Source organism: Pan paniscus, chromosome 9, assembly GCF_029289425.2.
Source record: "Pan paniscus chromosome 9, NHGRI_mPanPan1-v2.0_pri, whole genome shotgun sequence".
NCBI lineage: Eukaryota > Metazoa > Chordata > Mammalia > Primates > Hominidae > Pan > Pan paniscus.
Genome location: NC_073258.2, coordinates 15850002 through 15872506, shown reverse-complemented (window position 1 = coordinate 15872506; position 22505 = coordinate 15850002). Strand labels below are relative to the sequence as shown.

The window sequence follows — 22505 nt, the reverse complement described above, 5'->3', positions numbered from 1 at the left end:
TAGGTCTTTGTTTAGACACTTCCCCCTCAGAGAGTTCTACTTTGACCATTCAAAATGGTGGCACTCTTTTTTTATTACCTTTATTTTTCCTTATAACATTTATCACCATATGTTAGTATCTGGGTCTTCATGTGACTTCAGTTGAAATTTGAAAAGATACTCTTAGGCGCTGCTGCTGCTGCTGCAATGGGATTTTAGGTAGAAGAGAAAGATGTCAGGATTTAGAAATAGTATTAAAACTATTTTTAGGCTATACATATTTATTGCTGAAGTTGTCTTTGTGGGGGTAATCTGGGATTTAAGTATCATTTAAAATATTTTTATGGGAAAAATATATCCAACAACAGACTTACAGGTGATCTTTGAGAATTTAACTAATTCTTCAGTTGAGAACTTCCCTTTTCCATAATTAAGCATTTATTCCTTGGGAAACTGACCATATATTAAGCAGAAGAGCAGAAAGTTTATAGAAGGCTAATTGACCAAAAAAAGGAAATGAGAGATAAATTGTTATTAAATCTATTTAGAAGTTTGATAGCATTTTTTATATTATAGTTGTTGACATTTAATACAGGGGTCAGCAAACTTTTTCTGTATAGGGCTGGATAGTGAATATTTTTGGCTATGTGGGCCACAGTCTCTGTCCTAACCACTCAACTTTGTCATTGTAGCATGAAAACAGCCATGAACAGTAATCATGAATAGACATGGCTGTGTTCCAATAATACTTTATTTACAAAATCAGGCAATGAGTAGAATTTGGCCCATGAGCCATAGTTTGCCAAATCCTGACTTAACACATTAATGATGCTTATAAAAAGCAAATCAGTTGCTTCAAAAATATATTAATATAAAGTCATTTAAAAGCTTTAGTTTAAAAAACCGAAACAGAGGATCTGGTATTTGTTAGAATAGTAAAAAAAATCAGCTAATTTTTTCTCCCAGAATAAAAATAGGATTTAAAATATTGCTTCTTTATTGAGGTCTGACTAATTCAAATGGATAGGAGTATTGTCAGTGGAAAAAAAACACACTCAAACTCCAGGGTATGGGACAGGACACCTTCTGAAATGAGGGGCCTATGGCCTATAAGCAAAGTAGGTCAGGGGATTTCTTTATGGTCAGCTCCATTACAGGAAGGCAGGGGAAGAGTAGAATGTATTTTTAGTTTCTAAGGCCTGCCTTGGAGAGAAAAAGGAGCCATGAAAAGAGGGCAGGTGAAGGTCAGAGAGAGAGATTCTGTTTTCTGAGGCCTAAAGTGCCCCCAACATTATAACAAGGGCAGTAGGAGTTACTAGCCAGGAAACATGGACAAAAACATTTATATAGTCTTTTATGGAGACATATAGTTTTTTACAGAGCTATATATAGTTTTTTATATTACAGTTTTGTGTATTTGTCAACAGTTTTCTGATATGAGTGCTACTTATATCAGCTACTTCTGGAAATTTTTCTTATATTATTTCCTTGAAAATGTGCTCCCCTCTATTTTCTCTGTTCTCTCTAGAACAGATATTAGTTGAATGTTGACCTCCTTCATTAGTTCTCTTTTTTAATGCTTTCTTATTTTCCATTTCTTTGCATTTTTGTTCTTTTAAGGATATATTCAATATTTTCTTTCAACCCTTCTAGTAACCTTGTAAAAATTTCTGCTATTATTTTGCATTTCTCAGAACTTTTTCTTATTCTTTAATTTTTTTAAAATTGCAGCATTCCTGTCCTTATTTTATGGATACATTTTTTATGTTACTGAATTTATTACAGTTTTGTGTGTTTTTTTGTCTCCACTTTATTGCTCCTTTTGTTATATAATTCAATGAAAATATGAATTATTTTCATTGTGAAATAATTTTAGATTTACAAGATGTCACAAAAAATCGTACAGTGAGTTCCCAGGTACTCTACTCAGCCTCCTTCAATGATAACATCTTACATAACTTTAGTACATTATGAGAACCAGGAAACTGACGTGAGTACAATACTAATAACTAAATTATTGACCTTTCTTGTATTTTATCAGTTTTTACATGCACTTTATCTTTTTTTTATTACATGGTTCTGTGATATTTTATCGTATGTATAGATTCATGTAACTCCCACCACAATCAGGATATAGAACTCTTCTATCACCACAAAGAAATTCTCTTATGCTACCCCTTTATAGTTACACCCTCTCTCCAACTCTGACCTCTGGCAACCCCTAATTTGGTTCTGTATCCCTGTAAGTTTGTCATTTTGAGAACATTATATAAGTGGAATCATATAGCATATAAACTTTTGGGTTTGGGTTTTTTCATTCAGCGAAATGCTTTTGGATCCATTCACATTTGTTGCAGATATCAATAGTTTTTTTTTTAATTGCTGAATAATATTCTATGGTATGGCTGTACTACAGTTTACCCATTCAAAAAATGGCTTGGATTTTGTTATAAACTTTGCAGTACTGTTGGATTTTAAAAACTCTGTACATATTAATTAGTATTATAAACTTTTCCCCCTTGTAGGAGTCTCTAGTTTCATTGAACAAAACGAGGCCCTGATGTTTTTCTTCAGTTCTTAGGAACCTGCCTGCCATTGAAAACTGTTGCTGTAATTAGAATTTTTAAACAAATTAGGTGACAAAATCATATGCAGAAGTTCATACCAGATTTGCATTCTAAAGTTTGATGTGAATAGATATTTGCTTCTACACTCGATCTTAGCCAAAAGGCCAAGAAGCAATAGATGTTTGCTTCTGAGAGTGACCATTTTAATAAGATTTAAAAGTTTTTAGAAACTTTACTGCCTGTTGATTCACCTTATGCTTCAAAGCATGATTTTGAAACAAAGTGAAAAGTTGGTATTAAAGAAAACAGAAGCATTATTAAGTCATAAAGCTGCAAAATTTAAAAATGGAAATATTTTCTTTTGTGTTTAAGGTGGATTTGTTCATGTAACTAGAGGTGCTTGGAAGTGACTGATATTCCTTAGTTGTAGAAAATTGTGATCTCAGAGGATCATGATTAAGGGTTCTAATTTGGGCTTTTGTACTAAGTTTACTGGGTAGTATATGTTGGTTTGTGAAGTTTTCAAGTGGTGATCAGTTGGTGATGGTAGATGTTTTTAATCTGATTGTAGAAGTGCTTTTGGTTTCTTGAGACCATGGACCATATTACAACAAGAGGATGCAAAAATCTATGTAGATTGGTAAGAGAAGGAATTTAGTGCACTCTGCTAAGAAAAGTGTGAAAAGAAAGGACTATTAGAAGAAGAAAGGCATGACTTTTATTACTTAAGTGTAATTAAAATGGCTAAGTAGTTGTTTTCTATTTTGGTATTCTCAGGCAGCTGTGTTTTGGCCAAGAGGTCAATTCTGGTGTACAATTTGGTATATATATATGTGTGTGTGTGTGTGTGTGTGTGTGCGTGTATATATATATATGTATCTCCATAAAACCTTACCATAATTAGGATAATGAGCATATACATCACACTCAAAAGCTTCTTTGGTGCCCTTTGTAACCCTTCCCTTTGAACTCCTACACCCCTTTTTTGTGAAACCACCAATATGTTTTCTGTCGCTCTATACAGTATTCTATGTTTCCTAGAATTTTATATAATTTATTTTTTGTGGTGGGGAGAGATCTGGCTTCTTTTATTCATTGTAATTATTTTGAGATTGATTCATGTTGTAACTTGTGTCAGTAATTCATTCTTTTTTATGTTGAGTAGTATTCCATTGTATGGATATATCGCAAATTGTTTATCCTCTCACTTGTTCATAAACATTGAGGTTTTTTCCAGTTTTGAGCTGTTACAATTAAAGCTGCTAAGAATGTTTGTTTACAAATTTTTTTTATGGATAATGTCTTCATTTCTTTTGGGTAAATACATAATGGAATGGCTGAATCATATGGCTAGAGTATGTTTAATTTCTTAAGAAACAATCTCTTTTCTGAAACAGTTTCTAAAATGGTTGTACCATTTTCCATTCCTACCACAAGTGTATGAGAGTTCCATTTCATACATGTACTCATCAACACTTGATATAGTCAGTCTTTTTATTTAGCCACTCTAATGTGTAATGATGTAACAGTGTCATTTTAATTTGCATTTCTTTAATGACAAGTGACGCTATCATTTCATGTACTTATTTTTCATCTGCATATCTCAAATTTTTTACCCATTATTTTGAGAGTTCTTTATATAGTTTACATATCAGTCCTCTATCAGATACATGATTTGCAAATATTTTCTCCCAGTCTGAGGCTTGTGTTTTTAGTCTCTATTATTTATTTATTTTTTGAAACAGTGTCTTGCTTCGTTGCCCAGGCTAGAGTGCAGTAGCATGACGACCATGACTCACTGCAACCTCAAACTTCTGGGCTCAAGCAATACTCCCACCTCAGCCTCTCAAGTAGCCGGAACCACAGATGCCTGCCACCACTCCTGGCTAATTTTTAAAAAAATTTTTTGTAGAAATGGTCTCACTATGTTGCCCAGGCTGGTCTTGAACTCCTGGGCTCAAGCCATCCTCCCACCTCAACCTCGCAAGGTGCTGGGATTACAGGCTTGAATCACTGCGCACAGCCTCTTTTCATTCTCTTAACAGTGTTTTTTGAAGATCAAAAGTTTTTAATTTTGATGAAATTCAGTTGTCGGTTTGCTCTTTTATGCATTGGGCTTTTTATTTCTAGAAGTTCTGTAGTTTTAAGTTTCAGATTTAGGTGTGTGGTCCATTTTGAGTTAACTTTTGCATATGGGAACTATTGCACAGAGTTCTTTTTTTTTTTTTTTTTCTAGAATTGCTGAAAGTGAAATACCTATTGTATATTCATTTGTTCCAGCACCATTTGATGAAAAACTCTTTCTTCCCTGAATTGTGTTTGAGCCCTTGTTGAAAATGAGTTGTCCATATAAATGTATGTGAGTTCTTTTCTGGAGTCTTCATTCTGATTCATTGATCTATGTGCCTGTCATTATGCCAGTAGCACACTTTACTCATTACTACAGTTTTTTAATATGTCTTGAAATCAGATCATGTTAGTCTTCCAACTGTTCTTTTAAAAAAATTATTTAGGCTATTCTAGGTCATTTGCATATTCATATGAATTTTGGAATCAGCTTGTCACTCTTGACAAGCAAGCCTACTTTGTTTTCCATTGGGATTATGTTGTATCTAGTAGATGAACTTAGGGAGAAAATTGACTTGTAAAGACGGTAGGTTTCTCCATTTGTTTAGGTCTTCTTAATTTCAGTAATGTTTTATAATTTCCAATGTGTGAGTTTTTCACATCTTTTGTCATATTTATCCCTAAGTATTTCAGGTTTTGGTGTTATTTGTAAGTAGTGTTTTTAAAATTTCAATTTTAGGTTGCGTATTGTTGGTATATAGAAATAAAGTTCATTTTAAAATACTGATTTTGTATTCTGCAACCTTGCTGAACTCATTGGTTCTAGTAACCTTTTTTTCTTACTAGAGCCTATAATAGATGATCATGTTTTCTGCAAATAAAGACAGTTTTACATCTTAATCAATCTGAATGTCTTTTCTTGCCATATTGCACTGGCTATAATCCTCAGTACATTGTTGAAGAAAAGTGACAGTAGACATTCTTATTTCTGATTTTTATTTCTGATTTTAGATGGAGAGCATTTGGTCTTTGATTACTATTCTTTTTTTATGTATTGCTGGATTTGATGTGTTAAAATTTTGTTTAGAATATTGATATTTGTGTTCTAAGATTTGTGGTTTTATTTTCTTGTAATATTTTTTTCCACTTTCTTTTAGTTCAAAATTTTCTAATTTCCTTTTTGATTTCTTTATTGCTCTGTGAGTTGTTTAGGTAAAGGTATTATTTCATTTCCAAGTGTTTGGGAATTTTCTAGATATTGGTGTCTGGGCAATGTTGGTCTCATAGAATGAGTTGGGAAATACTATCTTCTCGTCAATTTTCTGGAAGAGCTGTGTAGGGGTGATATTATTTCTGTCTTAAATGCTTGGTAGAATTTGTCAGTGAAGCCATATGAGCCTAGAGTTTTCTTGGAAGGAATGTTTTAAACTACAAATTAAATTTCTTCAGTAAACAGAGCTATTCAACCTTTTCTTAAGTGAGCTTTTTTGTAGGTTTAAATTTGTCCATTCTAAGTTGTTGAATTTATTGGCTTAAAGTTGTTTATAATATTCTTTTATTATTATTTTAGTATCTGTAGCCTCTCTTATTTCTGACATTGGTAGTTTGTATCTTCTCGATTTTTGTCCCAAGCAGTCTGGGTAGAGGTTTAACAATTTTATTGACTGATGTCATTTTTCTTAGACCTTTCTTCTTTTCTAATATAGGAATTTAATGCCATAATTTGCCCCTAAGTACTGTTACAATGTCATACCATGCCACAAATTATGGTATCTTGGGGTTTTTTCCACTTTCTTTTAGTTCAAACTTTTCTAATTTCCTTTTTGATTTATTTATTGCTCTGTAAGTTGTTTAGGTAAAGATATTATTTAATTTCCAAGTATTTGGGAATTTTCTAGGTATCTCTGTTATTGAATTTTACTTTAATTCCATTGTAATCAGAGAACATACTTTGTATGATTAAATTCTTTTAAGTTTATTGATACTTGTTTTATTGCCCAAAATATGATCTATCTTGAGAAATGTTCTTCTGTGTGCACATGAAAAGCATGAGTTTTCTGCCCTTTTTGGGTGTTTTGTAAATGTCAATGAGATCAAGTCAGTTGATAATGTTATTCAAATCTCATCAATCCCTACTGATTTTCTGTGTAGTTTTTCTGTTAAATATTGTGAGAGAGGTGATGAAATCTCTGATGATAATTGTGGAATTGTCTAGTTCTCATAGTTTTATCAGTTTTTGCCTCCTGTATTTTGAAGCTCTCTCATGAGGCAGAGAAACATTTGGATTGTTATGTGCACTTAATAAATTAACCCCCTTATCTTTATGAAATACATTGGTGATATTCTTTGTTCTGAACTCTGCTTTGTCTGATATTAATATAGCCACTCTTGCTTTCTTTGAACTAGTGCTAGCGTAGTGTATCTTTCCTCATTCTTTTATATTGAATCTCTTTGTACCATATAGCATATAGTTGGACCTGGCTTATTATTATTATTATTATTATTATTATTATTTTTTATTTTTATTTTTTAAGACAGGGTGTCCCTCTGTTGCCCAGGCTGTAGTGCAGTGGTGCGATCTCTGCTCACTGCAGCCTTGACCTCCGAGGCTCAAGTGATCCTCCCACCTCAGCCTCCTGAGTAGCTGGGACCACAGGCATGTGCCACCACACCCAGCTAATTTTTGTATTTTTTGTAGAGATGAGGCTTTGCCACATTGCCAAAGGCTGGTCTGGAACTCCTGGGCTCAAGTGATCTGCCAGGCTGGGGATCTAGCTTTTATATCCAATCTGATAATCTTCACCTTTTATGGTTTAGACAGTTTACATCTAAATGGCTAAGGCTATCTGTATTTAATGTGATTATTGACATGGTTAAGGTTAAGTCTTATCCTGTTATTTATTTTCCGTTTGTCCCATTTGTTCCTTTTCCTTCTTCCTCCCAACCCCTTTTTTCCTTTGCCCTCTTGGATTAGCCAAATCCTTTTTTATGATTTTATTTTATCTCCTTTTTTGGTATATTAACTGTATTTCTTTTGTTTTCTTATATTAGTGGTTGCTTTAGTATTAACAGTATACATCTTTAACTTATCACAGTATACCTTCAAGTGATGTTATACTGTTTCTTGTGTGGTGTAAAAACCTTACAAAAGTATACTTGCATTTCTTTCTCCCAGACTTTGTGCTGCTCTAGTTATATGTATATGTTATAAACCCCATATTATATTATTATCATTATTGTTTAATCTTTTATAAAGATTTAAACAATTAGAAAAAAATTATATTCTTCCATGCAGTTACTTTTTCTAGTAGTCTTCATTTTTTTGTGTAGATTCATATTTTCATCTGGCATTAGCTTTTTTTTCTGCCTGAAGGACTCCCTTTTAACTTTTCTTGCAGTGCAGGTCTTCTCGTGATGAATTCATGTGTCTTTTTTTGCCTGAAAATGTCTGTACTTTCTTATTTTTTTCCGACAAATCAATGCAGATCCTTCTTATTTTTGAAAGATGTTTTTACTGGCTGTGACAAACCTAGGTTGACAGGGTTTGTTTTCATTTTTTTTCTTTAAAGTGTGTGTGGAGTTTGTTGTGCATATTGAATCTGTGGGTTTGTAATTTTTGCCAAATTTGGAGAAAGTTCAGATATTACTTCCCTTTTTTCCTTCCCACTTCCTTCATGGACTCCATTTACACCTATATTAGGCCACTTGAAATGAACCTGCAGCTTACTCATGCTGTTTATTTTTCTGTTTTCTCTTTTTTATTTTGAATATTTCCTATTGCATTGTCTTCAAATTTGTTAATCATTTCTTCTATAATGTGTAATCTCCCATTAATTCCATTCAGTGTGCTTTTCTTTTTTAAAGTTATTTTTAATTGACATGTAACATGTAATAATTATACATATTTAGAGGTACTGAGTGATATTTCAATACATGTATACAGTGTGTAGTGAGCAACTCAGGGTGATTAGTTTATCACCTCAAACATTTATCATTTTTTAAAAATGTCGGGAACATTCAAAGTTCTCTCTTCTAACCATTTGATAATATATAATAAGTTATTGTTAACTATAGTCATTTTAAAGGGCCATTTAGTATACTTTTCATCTCACATGTAAACATTTTTATCTCTGGAAGCTTGATTTGCATCTTTTTAATCTGGTATGTCTCTACATTGCTTTTTGGAGGGCTGTGGTTATAGTGACTTTTTAATGTTTTTATTTCTCATTCTAACATATGTGTCAGTTCACGTTTTATTTCACTTGATGTTTTTTTTCCTCATGGGTTATGTGTTCTCACTTCTTTGCATGCCTGATAATTTTTGATTGGATGCCATACATTGTAAATTTTACCTCATTTGTGTGTTTGATATTTCTTATAAATATTCTTGAGCTTTGCTTTAGGATTTAGCTATAGGGAAACAGTGTGGTCCTTTTGGTCTTGATGTTAAAATTTATTAGGGGAACTGGAACAGTGCTCAGTCTAGTTGTAATTATTTCCCATTTTAGAACCTTCTAATTCTCTTCTCAGTGCCCTATAAATTATTAGGCTTTCCAGTCTGAACCAGTGGGAACAGGACCTATTCCTGGCCCTGTATGAGTGCTGGGCACTATTTCCTCTAATCCTTTGAGCTGGTTTTTCCCCCCAGCTTCTTTTCATAGTGTCTTCACATGTGTGACTGGTATCCAGCTCAGTACTCAAGGAGGACTCTGCAAATTTCTGAGGTTTTCTCTCTGTGTTACACTCTCCTCTCTGGTACTTTTCCCTTAGAACTCTAGCCATCTCTTATCCCAATGTCTCAGCTCCATGTCTTTGACTCAGAGTCCACTGGGTTCTGCTTGTGTTTCCCCTTTCTGTGTTTACTTTGCAAATGCTCTCAAGATAGTAATTTGGGACAATTGTTGGGCATATCTCATTTGCTTTCCATTTTTCAGTGATTGCTCTCTTTCATTGCCTGATGTGCCGTGTCTTGCAGACTGTTGTTTCGTATATTCCGTTTGGTTTCTTGGGTTGTTTCAGACAAGAGTATGAACTCAGCCCTTGTTATTCTATCTTGGCTGGAAATAGATATTAGGGCTAATCCAGTCTTCATGTCCTTACCTATCCTTAGTTCATGAATTTCAAACTCTTCAATGCAGCCTGAAACAGAGCTTTCCCCTCTGAACTTGCTCATCCTCATTTTCTTTTGTACATATTAACTATTTTTGCCTTTAAAGTGATTTCTTAATCTGAAAGTATTGAATTAAATATAGTAGGACATAATTTGTCTTCCATGACATCTGATTTTGAAGGTCTGATTCAGGGTTCAGTCTATATGGGAATTAAAAGAAAATATGAAAGTGTATTATGACACCTTTTGAATTCGTTTAAAATCTAAGTGGTTTAGAGATGAAGCCAATGTTTTAGCAGTGTCTAGTCTTTCAGCTACAGGGATGTCTGGTGAAAACGCTTTTTTAATTACTCAGTCTGCTTGGCCCTTACTCAAACTGAACATTTAGCTTGTATTTGTCTTACTCGTTGTTGTACTTGTACCTTGTCCATTAAATTACCAGACTCACATTTAGATAATGTGCTTTCTTATAGTTGAAAATGATGAAAACTTAGCCGCCAGAATAATTTGAAGAGTTATTTTTTCTATATATGTTCTTTGTTCTATTTAATGTGGATTCCTTTTTTTCCTACTTTAGAAAACAAGCCAGAAATTCCAGTATTCCTACTCTAATGATTTTTTAAAAACATAAATGCAGTAGGATCTTTTGATCTGTTTGAAAGAAAAGATTATGTTCTATTGATGCAGCTGTCCTCTAATTTTTTTTCACTAGAATGAAGGTGGGAGTAGAATTTTTCTCTGTAGGTTGATGAGAAACAAATAACTGATAAAGGCTGTTAGGTTGCCTTTATTTCCTTAGAAGTAACTTTCAGGATAAATACAAAGTCAACTTTATCTTCTGTCCTGGTATTCTGTTATAGCAGGTGATGACTGATTTTTATAATGAAAGAAACCACCAAAATAACAAAAAATATTAAAGCTAATAAAATCAACCAAAGAGATGACCCAGAGACACTGAAAGATTTTGTTTTCTGAATCACGAAGATTAGATTTTAACTCGTGTGGTTTTGCTAAAGGAGAGCAGTATAATATTATGAAAGGGGCACTGGAACGACTCAAAAGGCTTAGGTTATAGTGTTATTAGCGTTTCTACTAAATGCTGTGTGACCCTGAGCAAGTCTTGCAGTTTTGAACTTTAACATCCTCATCTGTCATAAACTAAATAAACTAACATTTCATGAGTAATTATGTCGTGCCAGGTACGTTGCTGGTCAGCTTACTTATTATACTTCATTTAATTCACCTATTCACCTTAGAAAATAAATAGAATCTACATTTTACAAATGAGAAACCTAAGTTTCCAGAATATTAAGGATCATTCAAAATGCCAGGCAATAAGCATTAGAGGACAATTTTACTCTAAAGCCATGAACTTCCTTCTGTTTCTAAAAAGAACTTTAATATTTTTGAACCATATTATATGCTAACAGTAAATTTCCAAATTGCCTTAGGTCTGGCTTTATTATTTTTATTATCATCAGTTTTCTTATTTGCAGTGTACTCTAATTATTGAAATTTTATCTATTTGTCAGGGCCTGGACACTAGTGATACACTAGTGGCTACTCTATAGCAATGTCTTTTTTCTTTGGAATCCTAAAGCATTTATTATCTGATACCCATTTAGTAGTTACATATTTGGGAACTCTTTAGTAGTTTTATATTTGGAAGTTGGGATAACTCTTGAATTGTTTAAAGTTCTGCATGTTTATCTATTATTGCTACACTTAGAAAACAAGCTCCTGAGGAAGCTTCTTTCTGTTGGCATTTAGCATAGCATTGTGCATATAGTATGTGTAACTTAATACATAATTGTGTTAAAATATTCTGTAAGCTGGACTGTTTTAATCAGCATTCTGAGTTATTCACTTCTGGTGGAGAAGTTTATTATATATAAGATATTTTTAAGTTTTAAAAATTCTGTGACTTTATGTAGTCAGAGTAGGTAGGTTTGTTAGGTTTTTCAGAGAAATGCTTTTCTTTTTCTTTTTTTTTCCTGAGACAGAGTCTTGCTCTGTTGCCCATGCTGGAGTGCAGTGGCGTGATCTCGGCTCACCGCAACCTTCGCCTCCCAGACGATTCTTGTGCCCCAGCCTCCTGAGTAGCTGGGATTATAGGTGTGTGCCACCACACCCAGCTAATTTTTGTATTTTTAGTAGAGACAGGGTTTTGCCATGTTGGCCAGGCTGGTCTCGAACTCCTGACCTCAAGCGATTCACCTGCATTGGCCTCCCAAAGCGTTGGGATTACAGGTGTGATTCACTGTGCCTGGCTGAGAAATGCTTTTCAGAAAAACTTTAAAAAAAAAAATCAGTGTTTTGAAAAGGCTCAACTGAAAGTTGGTTGATTGAAGTTAGCATGTAGACTTATTTTGTTTGGCAGGGAGACCAATTTCTCTGCCCCATTCCTCAGTTTTTTAAGAGTTCCAAAAGCTCTTGCCTTCTCTTCTTCCCCTACAATGAAGGAAATCAAAAGAACATCTGAATAACATTTAAGGTATCTGAGTGATCTACTACTATTATTACTACAACTTCTACTAACTCATATGTTAGTTAACCTTTCTAAGCTTTAGTTTTCTCGTTCATAAAAAACTGAGTTCAAGTATGTGATCTTCAAAGACACGTTATTCCAGAATTTTTAAAGCCTACAAGTTTGAGGTAAATTAGGTTTCAGAATTAGAAAGTAGCATTTGATTTTTGCACTTCAAGATACTAGTTTTATGTTACTTGGGTGTTTCTTTTAAAATGTTTCCAATCTTATGTTCTGCTTTTATGGTTAATTTTCCTTTCTAACTTATCAGTACTTCCTCGCGTATTGCTAAAGGAGGAGTTGACCACACCAAAATGAGTCTACATGGTGCTAGTGGGGGACATGAGAGATCAAGAGATAGACGAAGGTCAAGTGACAGATCACGAGATTCATCTCATGAAAGAACAGAGTCTCAGCTCACTCCTTGTATTAGAAATGTGACTTCTCCAACACGACAGCACCATGTTGGTATGTAAAATCAACTAACCTTCCTAACGGTTCTTAAAAACATGCATTTACCTTTTTAAAGTAGTAATGACATTGAATTGTGCCTAATACTGCAGAGTAAAATTAGCTGCTTCTATTCAGTTGTTTCTGTTTTAGTTGAGCTTGGTTCTTGGTGTGAAAGAAAAAACAGCTCATTAAATGCAAAGTTAACGTGAATTTTTAACCTCTGGGACAGTCTTATAAAATAAGTAATTGGAAAGCCTTTGAAACTGTGATATATAGATTTTCAAAGTTTTCAATTTAATTTTTGTCTTATGAAATATATAGCAATAGTTTGTAGTAAATTATTGATAGGAGTTTAGTTATTATCATGCTAACAAAGGACCTGAAAGGTAGAATAGCCATCATGTTATTTATTCTGATTTTTGACAATATCTCAAATTTAATAATAAAAATAGATGAAAGGTGTGATGTGTTTTACTTTGTTAGTAACTAGCTCACCTTCCTTCCTACTCAGTATTATAAATGAACATTAGTACCCCAGGTGAACACATGGTATAACTATAAAACACCAGCTGAAGAAGAGGTGCCTTAGCATGTGAGCTTGCTGATTTTTATTTTCCCCTGCAGAAGGGACAAATTAAAACTTTGACTTAGTATATGCAGCAGTAGTTTCTGATAATCTGTTGTAAATAAGAATCATTAATATTAGGGTCTAATTATGAGAGAAGTTGTCAATGTTTCAGTTGATCCTTGAAGTCAGACTTGTACTTATAAGCCAGACATCAACAAAAGTATAAATTAGAGTTGACAGTTTGTTACATGCAAAAGTCAGTGTCTGGGAGAAGAATAGCAGGATATAATAAATTATTTTATTAATATTGCTTTAGCAAATTTTGCTTTTGGGATGCTACCAGTATTGTAGAAACAGGCAATAAAAGGGAGGTGTCAGAGTATCTCTGGAGATTTGTCAAACCTAATTATACAATCAATAATGCTGTACAGAGTGTTCTAAGTAGTTTGAGTCATGGAGGAATTTGGCAAAAGCTGATGAAAGTGATGAGATGGAGGTACATTTTCAGGTCACCTTTAAAGTTTAGTGATCTAGTCTCTAAATGAAATATATCACAAAATCTTGGTTTTTATTTTTCTTTTGTAGACTATTAGAACATCTTAAGAAAATTTTCTGAATTTTAACAATATTTTCTACCTATGAAAATTACAGACTGTAATTATAGATCATAAAATTTGTAGCAGTGCTTTATTCAACAAACATGAGAATGAGAAGAAAACAATATATTATAAGCTACTAAAGCCACTTTATTTGGTAGACATAAAAATCATTAAAAAAAAATACTTCTTACTACCCTTAGTGAATTTCTTTCTTTTTTTGTGGGGGAAAGGGGACCTTCTTTTTTTGAGATAAATTGCTGGTTTTAGAATGCCCTTATTAACGTAGTGAGATTCTAAAGATTGTACTTTGTGTTCTCAGAATAGTGTTATCCCTTTTAGTAATTAGGACAGTTTAAATTGGTATTCTTATTAATCTTTTACTGTAATAACTTTCAAAGCATATTTATTTTACTTGTGAGAATATTCGGTTCCTTGGGTTTCTATTTTTAAGTGGAGTAATAACATAAAATTTTCCTTAGTCTTGATGTTAGTTTGAGTTAGCATTAGTCAGCTATACATCTTTTTTAAAAGTCTACAAATAAAGATTTTAGAAAGCATTTTGATGTTTTGGGTTGTATTCCTGGGAACTAAATGAATGTTTATGGTGTTCTGTTAACATCTTATTTGAAATTGAAAAGTAGAAATGCTGTGACTTAAAACAACTTTTGTAAATCAAACATTTAAAAAGATATATATAAATCTTGAATTTGTAAAAGAAAATTTGCATAACTTCGTCTAACATCTTTATTTCAGAACGAGAAAAAGATCACAGTTCCTCTCGTCCAAGCAGTCCGCGTCCTCAAAAAGCATCCCCAAATGGTTCCATTAGCAGTGCTGGGAACAGCAGCAGAAACAGTAGTCAGTCAAGTTCAGATGGTAGCTGTAAGACAGCTGGGGAGATGGTGTTTGTATATGAAAATGCAAAAGAAGGAGCTCGGAATATAAGAACGTCAGAACGAGTGACACTAATAGTGGATAACACTAGATTTGTTGTAGACCCATCCATTTTTACTGCACAGCCAAATACAATGTTGGGCAGGTTTGTATTATTGCAGTTATTTGCATTACTAATTATAAGGTGCTTTTACTGCCATTATTTTTTTGTTTAAGTTTTACAGTAATTCTCTGTTGAAATGTAACATTTCTGTTTTACAGATGAAAGAACTGAGCTTTGGAGGCTAAATTACTTGTCCCAAGTTAATACAGCTTAGAAAGTGATAGAGTAAGAGCTTGAACTTGGTTTTATTTCTAGTGTTCTTTGCAGTACCAGTAGAAATAGCAAATATATTAGTTATTGAAGTCAGGATACTAAAATATCTTTACAGATTGAGACTGTAAATTGAATCCAACCAGGTGAATTTAGCAATGATAATATGTTTCCTGCACCTGGGTTCCCATTCAATCACAAAATATAAACAATCAGCATTGTTTAAAGGCGGAAAAAAACCCAATAGGTAGTTTAGCTGTAAAGTCAGCATGAATTGTCAGTTCGATGTAGATACTTTAAAAAAAAAAAAAAAAAAGGAATGTCAACAAGTAGTTAGCAAAATGAAGGAGATAATTGTCATCTTCTGATTTGTGCTGGTCCAGAGTAATAGATCAATTTAAAGTTTGCAGTTATGGGAACCACAGTCTAAGAAGGATATAGACAATATAGACTTGATTTTTCACCATGTCCAAACTGTACCTTTTAATTGCAAAATCAGTATCTTTGTTCACACTACTATCAAATGAAAGGGCATGGGCATGAAATAGAAGTTTACATGAGATAAAAACTTGTACTTTACTAGATTGCATATGTAATGTGTGTATGTGTGATTTATCATTGTCTCAATACAGAATAAATGCTGCCATTGTGATATTGCATACATTTTTGAGTAAATATTTTCCTTCAACATTGACACTATGCTTTATATCATGAAAAAAAATCTTTGAACTATAGGCTTTTTTGTATTTTTAGTATTATAGGGGAGGATTATCGACAGAAATCAGGAATATGACTTGACAGTGTTAATAATACTTTATATTTTTACATAATATATAGAAACAATAAAAAAGTAGATATTTGAAATTTTGGCTGTTATGTTTTCTTAAAAAAACGTTTTGAAGTGTTCATATTGATGTGAAAAGAATAGCTTTCCCCTTTTGTAAAAAGTTTAAATAATGACATTTGATTCCTGAAAGACTATCTTCTTTTTCTCCTTTTTCAATTAGCAAAGCCTTCTTTTTATGCCGATTGACTAAAGTGTGTCTTTGGGGATGAAAATTAATATTCATGGGAACTGTAAAAAGCAGCTGGCATTTTTTTTTTTGGAAACTTTTGACAGAAAAAGCTTTGTTGTTCATAGTTTTCTGTGTTACAACGAAAGAGAAAACTATTTGAATTAGGAAACTACTGAGTAGAAAACTTAGTTCAACCGTACCATAGGATCTAGAGGTTCACCTTTCTTTAATCATGATTTTTAAATTTTCTGGAGAGTACTAGAGTACATTTTTTATTGTTTAGGACATATTTTGGAAATTGCGTCTTTTCTAAACAGCCACTGTTGAAGGGCCAACAACATGACTTGAAAAAATCATAAAGTCATTTGTATTTTCTTACATAAGAGCTTTTTAAATTTATTTTCTTAAACTTGCCCTTGTCTTATTTCTTCATTTCTGTCTATCCCAGCATTTGATTGCTTGTCTTTCAGTTCTAGGATGCAAGTCTAATAATTTTGAGTAGGATTTGTTACATTTATAGTTAAGATTGTGAAATGTAAAACAACCTGACTTGTCCTGTATCATATCACTTTGTCTCAGTTTAGCTTGCTATTATGTGCAGCATTATGGCATTAACTGTACAATGAAAATGGCAGTTTTAAGGAAAAAGCACAGATAACCTGGTTTCCCTTTTTTTTTTCTTCCTGGTAAAATTGGTATTAAAAACTCATCTTTTTCCCTAGACTAATTGGTTGGTGTTGTTTTCTGAGAAGGGGTAGGAAAGCTCTTTAGCTTCTGAATTTTGTCGTTTATTTTATTGTTGCTTACAGGAAATCTATACTAGTGTTCCCTACCATCAAAAAGAAAATGTTTTTAATATTCTTTCTTTTATGATGTTTGCCAGAATAAATTAATGATAAAAATTCTTGAACTAAATTTAATGATATAATTCCTTTTTACTTTTGTACATGAAATCTATTTTCCCTTTTGAAGGAAGTATTCTATTGACGTATTTCTCAATTATTTACTATCATAGGATGTTTGGATCTGGCCGAGAACATAACTTTACACGACCCAATGAGAAAGGAGAGTATGAGGTGGCAGAGGGAATTGGTTCCACTGTGTTTCGAGCTATTCTGGTGAGTGTTTCTTATGAGTATTGACTTAATCATAAGACCCCTTCTTGGAGGTACTTGGATTAGATGCAGAATTCTATTTGAATATCTCTCTGGAGTTATTCCAGGATATTGTTTTTCCTTAAATACCATTTAATTCATCTGTATTTTATTTTGTTTATATTTTTATTTTGCAACAGGGTCTTGCTCTTTCACCCAGGCTGGATGGAGTGCAGTGGCACAATCATAGCTCACTGCAGCCTCAACCTCCCGGGCTCAAGCAATCCTCCTGCCACACACTTCTGAGTAGCTGGGACTACAGGCATGCACCACTATGCCTGGCCAATTTTTTTTGTTTTCATTTTTTATAGAGATGAGGTCTCACAGTGTTACCTAGGCTGTTCTCGAACTCCAGGGCTCAAGCGATCCTCCTGCCTTGGCCTCCCAAAGTGCTGGGATTATAGGCATTGAGCCACCATGCCATGCTCTCATCTTTATTTTAGTACATACAAATAATACAATATAAGCAAATGAATTTTATGACCTTCAGGATGATAGGATAGGGGATTATTAATCTCTTAGGTTTGCATATATTAGGTATTTAGTAACATTTCTGGAGTCATATTTACTTCTCTTTCTCCTAAATACAGTAAATCGATCATTTTTACTATCTGAGAATGAATATGACTACTTGATTCTATTATTTTATTGCACATAACTAGCAGTGTGGAAACTTAGAAACATCTAAAAGTCATCTCCAAAATGTATTTGTTAACATCTTTAGTTTTTTATTGGTTTTTTGTTGTTGTTGTTGTTGTTTTTTGCCCCAGACAGGGTCTCACTCTGTTGCCAAGGCTGCAGTGCAGTAGTGTGATCACGGCTAACTGCAGCCTTGACCTTCTGGGTTTAAGTGATCATCCCACCTCAGCCTCCCTAGTAGCTGGGACCATAGGTGTGTGCCACCACGCCCAGCTAATTTTTTTGTATTTTTAGTAGAGATGAGGTTTCGCCATGTTGCCCAGGCTGATCTTGAACTCCTGAGCTCAAGCAGTCCTCCTGCCTTGGCCTCCCAAAGTGCTAGAATTACAGGTGTGAGCCACTGTGCCCAGCTGATGTCTTTGTTTTAAAACTTTTTTGAGGTTTTAACTGTTTTTTTTTTGAAAAATATTTTATCACACAGAGTCCCTACTTGTAATTTAAATTCAGTGATTTTGGTTCATAAGGCTGGGTGTGGTGGTTCATGCCTATAATCCCAGCATGCTAAGAGACCAAGGCAGGTGGATGGCTTGAGTCCAGGAGTTCAAGACCAGCCTGGGCAACATGGCAAAACCCCATCTGTACCAAAAGAATATTTCCAAAAATTAGCTAGGTGTAGTGGCATACCTGTAGTTCCAGGTACTTGGGATGTCACAGTTACTACAGGATTGAATGAAGGGGGACGAATGCAGAAATGAAAACAAAGACAAGATAAAAGAAAATATTTAGATAATTTACAAACTACGTAACATTCTATAAAAGTACAACGTGTGATTAAATATAGTGGTCAAGAAAGAAACTGAGTAAATAAACTTTGTTATATATGTCTAAAAAAAAAAAGAAGGGGCAGGGGGCTCCTTGCTTCTAGTGAGCAAAGGCCTTGAGCTTCCACAGCCCTTTGTATTTACTGGGGAGAAGGAGCAGGGAGGAGGTGCTGTTGGTCAGCTGCTTGATTTGTCACAGGTTCACATGATTGCTAACAGGCTTCAGTTGTGCCTGTAGATAATCACAAGAAACACTGCGCCTGGGGCATGACTGCCCTCAGCATTCGTTTTAGGCGGCAGATGCAGTTTGTCAGTTTGCCAACAATCTGCTTTCATGAGAACAGTTTGCTCTTTGCTCATATAGCCTCCAGTGGTATACTGAGTTGGTCACCACCCTCATTCTTTTGGCCTCCAACACTTGGGAGGCTGAGGTGGGAAGATCTTTTGAGCCAGGAGGCGAAGGTTGCAGTGAGCTGAGATCACACCATTGCACTCCAGCCTAGGTAACAAAGTGAGACCCTGTGTCAGAAAAAAAAAAAAAAAAAAAAAAAAAAAGGTTTGATTGATAGTTTGTGACCGTTTGTGCCACAGCCTGAAAATACCATTTTCTTAAATAGTTTGAGGGAAGGGAGGATTCTGTGATGGAAGACAGATAGGGAAAATAGTTGATCTTGATCAGGTGAGTATTCGTACAAGTACCAGAAGATGTTTCACTTCCATTGATGCAGCAACCTTAGAAATTGTGTTACTGGTTACTTTGGTTCGGAACCTCAGGAAAACTTGAGACAGGTCTTTTCTTTTTTTTTTTTTTTTTTTCTTTCATTTGAGATGGAGGCTCGCTCTGTCGCCCAGGCTGGAGTGGAGTGGTGTGATCTCGGCTCACTGCAACCTCTGCCTCCTGAGTTCAAGTGATTCTCCTGCCTTAGCCTCTTGAGTAGCTAGGATTACAGGTGTGCACCACCACGCCTGGCTAATTTTTGTATTCTTTTTTTTTTATTATTTTTATTTTGAGATGGAGTCTTGCTCTGTCGCCCAGGCTGGAGTGCAGTGGCGCGATCTCGGCTCACTGCAAGCTCCGCCTCCCGGGTTCACGCCATTCTCCTGCCTCAGCCTCCCGAGTAGCTGGGACTACAGGTGCCTGCCACCACACCCGGCTAATTTTTTTGTATTCTTAGTAGAGAAGGTTTCACCGTGTTAGCCAGGCTGGTCTTGAACTTCTGACCTCAGGTGATCTGTCTACTTCGGCCTCCCAAAGTTCTGAGATTATAGGCGCGAGTCATGGTACCTGGCTGAGCCAGGTCTTAATTTTGGGGAAAAAGTGTTTTTTTAGCTGTCCATCTTTCCCCTTGTGGAATTGAAAAGAATTTTTATCACTCATCTCTGAAGTAACTTATCTGTGATTCTGGGGTTGTCCTTTAACAACTTATTAAGTGGATTTTGGAAATAATTAATATTGCTTGTCATAATATGGAATCACCAAAGGGTAGTATTAAAAGAAGAATATCTAATGGTATGTCTTATTTTACATATTTTAATACTTGAATATGACTATAATTCTGTACTAAAAACCTCACATTTTGTTAAATTATCTAGGTAGTATTTAAGATAACATATCATTCAATTTCCTTACTTTTTAAAAAAATGTTTAAAACTTTATGATGGTTTCATAGAAATAAAACTTGTAGAAGGAAAATACATATGCATTGGTGTGATGTCATAAAGAAGACATGAATTAGGTAACAGGGAGCCCTATATTCAAATCTTACCTTTGCTTTTAAATAATTTTATGACAGGCTAAGTTGGTGAATTCATTTGGACCTGAATTTTCCTTATAGGTAAAATGAAAAAGTAGTTAGGTGAACGGAGGTCTCATCTAAGTTTAAACTTCCACATTTCAGAGATGTCAGAGTTCTCTACTGTTTCTGAAAATGTTACCAGCCCTTCCTTAATAATAAGTTTTGGCTACCTTGTGCTCCAGATATTTTATGCTTTCTTTACTTTTCTTTTTCCAGGATTACTATAAAACAGGAATAATCCGTTGTCCTGATGGCATATCTATTCCTGAACTGAGAGAAGCATGTGACTATCTTTGTATCTCTTTTGAATATAGCACTATTAAATGTAGAGATCTCAGTAAGTATGATGTTTTGTGTGTAAGTGGTTTGTAGAATTAGAATATATTGGAACAAAAAGCCTGAAATTAGTGCTATTTACCTACTTAGACTTAAAGTATTTAATTCAATTATAAAGCATTCTAGTACCACAAAGATTATTAATGAAAGCTTGCAAAGACCTTGATAATCTCCTTGTGCAATTTTCCAAATATTTTTTCAATTTTAATAATTTTCTTTTTTGACAAACCCAGATTTCCTCCTATACAGTTTTCTATATTATTTATTTGTTACCAGTTTTATCTCCTAGATTTGGATCCTTGGCTTTGGTCAAGTGTGGTCATTTGGCTGCATTTCTTTGATTACATCATCCAAAAATTTATAATTTTTTGTATTACCACGTATGATAATATGAGCACTATGGAAAACACAAATAATTCTCAAAAACAATACCTATCATTAAAGATCCTAGATTGAATGTCTAGCCCTCATGTATACATAGGATTAAATGACTTCATCCAAGAACTTCAAATATTGTCTCAAAGCAGTGTGTAGAACGTTGTAATCCCAACTCTTTGATTGGTATTCTTCTCTCACTACTTCTTCAGCACCCCTACTCCCATTGTTACTTCTTCAGCACCCCTACTCCCATTGTTTCTCCCAACCCTGAGAAAAGATGTGATTATGCACAAAAAAGTCAAAATAGTGTATGAGAAGTATCAAATGTTGACTTAGGTACTTAAGCCAACACTTAAGTGGTTGGAGAAGTTCAGAGGAAGGGGAAGTCATTGTGGGCTAAGGATCGTGGAAGAGTTCAGTGGAAATAGGTAGTAAAGAATGAACTAAATGATTTACAAAGAGTAGATAGTATTGTTTTGGGGAATTATTTATATCTTCCATAGTGCCCAGGATATCATCCTACATGGTAATACAAAAAATTCTCAGAGCTGAGGTTTCTGGAGTAAAGATGTAGTAGGTATACTTTGGAAATACAGTAGATCCACTAGATTGTCCAATAGATTGTTGGACAGCCAGAACATACAACTGTACATTTGAACAACGTTGCTGGGTTTTTGTTGTTGTTGTTGTTGTTGTTGTTTTTGAGATGGAGTCTCGCCGTGTCACCCAGGCTGGAGTGCAGTGGTGCAATCTCAGCTCACTGCAACCTCTGCCTCCTGAGTTCAAGGGATTCTCCTGCCTTAGCCTCCCCAGTAGCTGGGGTTACAGGCACCCACCACACCTGGCTAATTTTTTTGTTTTAATAGAGACAGGGTTTCACTATGTTGGCCAGGTTGGTCTTGAACTCCTGACCTCAGATGATGCACCTGCGTCGGTCTCCCAAAGTGCTGGGATTACAGGTGTGAGCCACCGTGCCTGGCCAGAGTTGCTGTTTTTTCACATCTTAAAAAAATGATTTTAGGGGCTGGGTGCAGTGGCTCACACCTGTAATCCCAGCACTTTGGGAGGCAGAGGCGGTCGGATCACCTGAGGTCAGGAGTTCGAGACCAGCCTGACCAACATGGAGAAACCTCTTCTCTACTAAAAATACGAAATTGGCCAGGCGTGTTGGCGCATGCCTGTAATTCCAGCTACTCGGGAGGCTGAGGCAGGAGAATTGCTTGAACACGGGAGGTGGAGGTTGTGGTGAGCCGAGATTGCGCCATCGCACTCCAGCATGGGCAACAAG

General features: G+C 34.7%; 1 protein-coding gene across 4 annotated transcripts in view; it reads left to right on the top strand.

Annotated features, from left to right (window-relative positions):
* The window catches only part of BTBD10 (BTB domain containing 10), a 77220-nt gene that overhangs the window by 30936 nt on the left and 23779 nt on the right, over positions 1–22505 (top strand). For all 4 annotated transcript variants that reach the window (XM_008971446.4, XM_003818181.5, XM_003818182.6 and 1 more), the window contains 4 exons: positions 12522–12718; positions 14624–14909; positions 17109–17211; positions 20720–20840. In XM_008971446.4, the coding sequence (XP_008969694.1) occupies positions 12522–12718; positions 14624–14909; positions 17109–17211; positions 20720–20840 (707 nt within the window). The remainder of the gene's footprint in view (positions 1–12521; positions 12719–14623; positions 14910–17108; positions 17212–20719; positions 20841–22505) is intronic.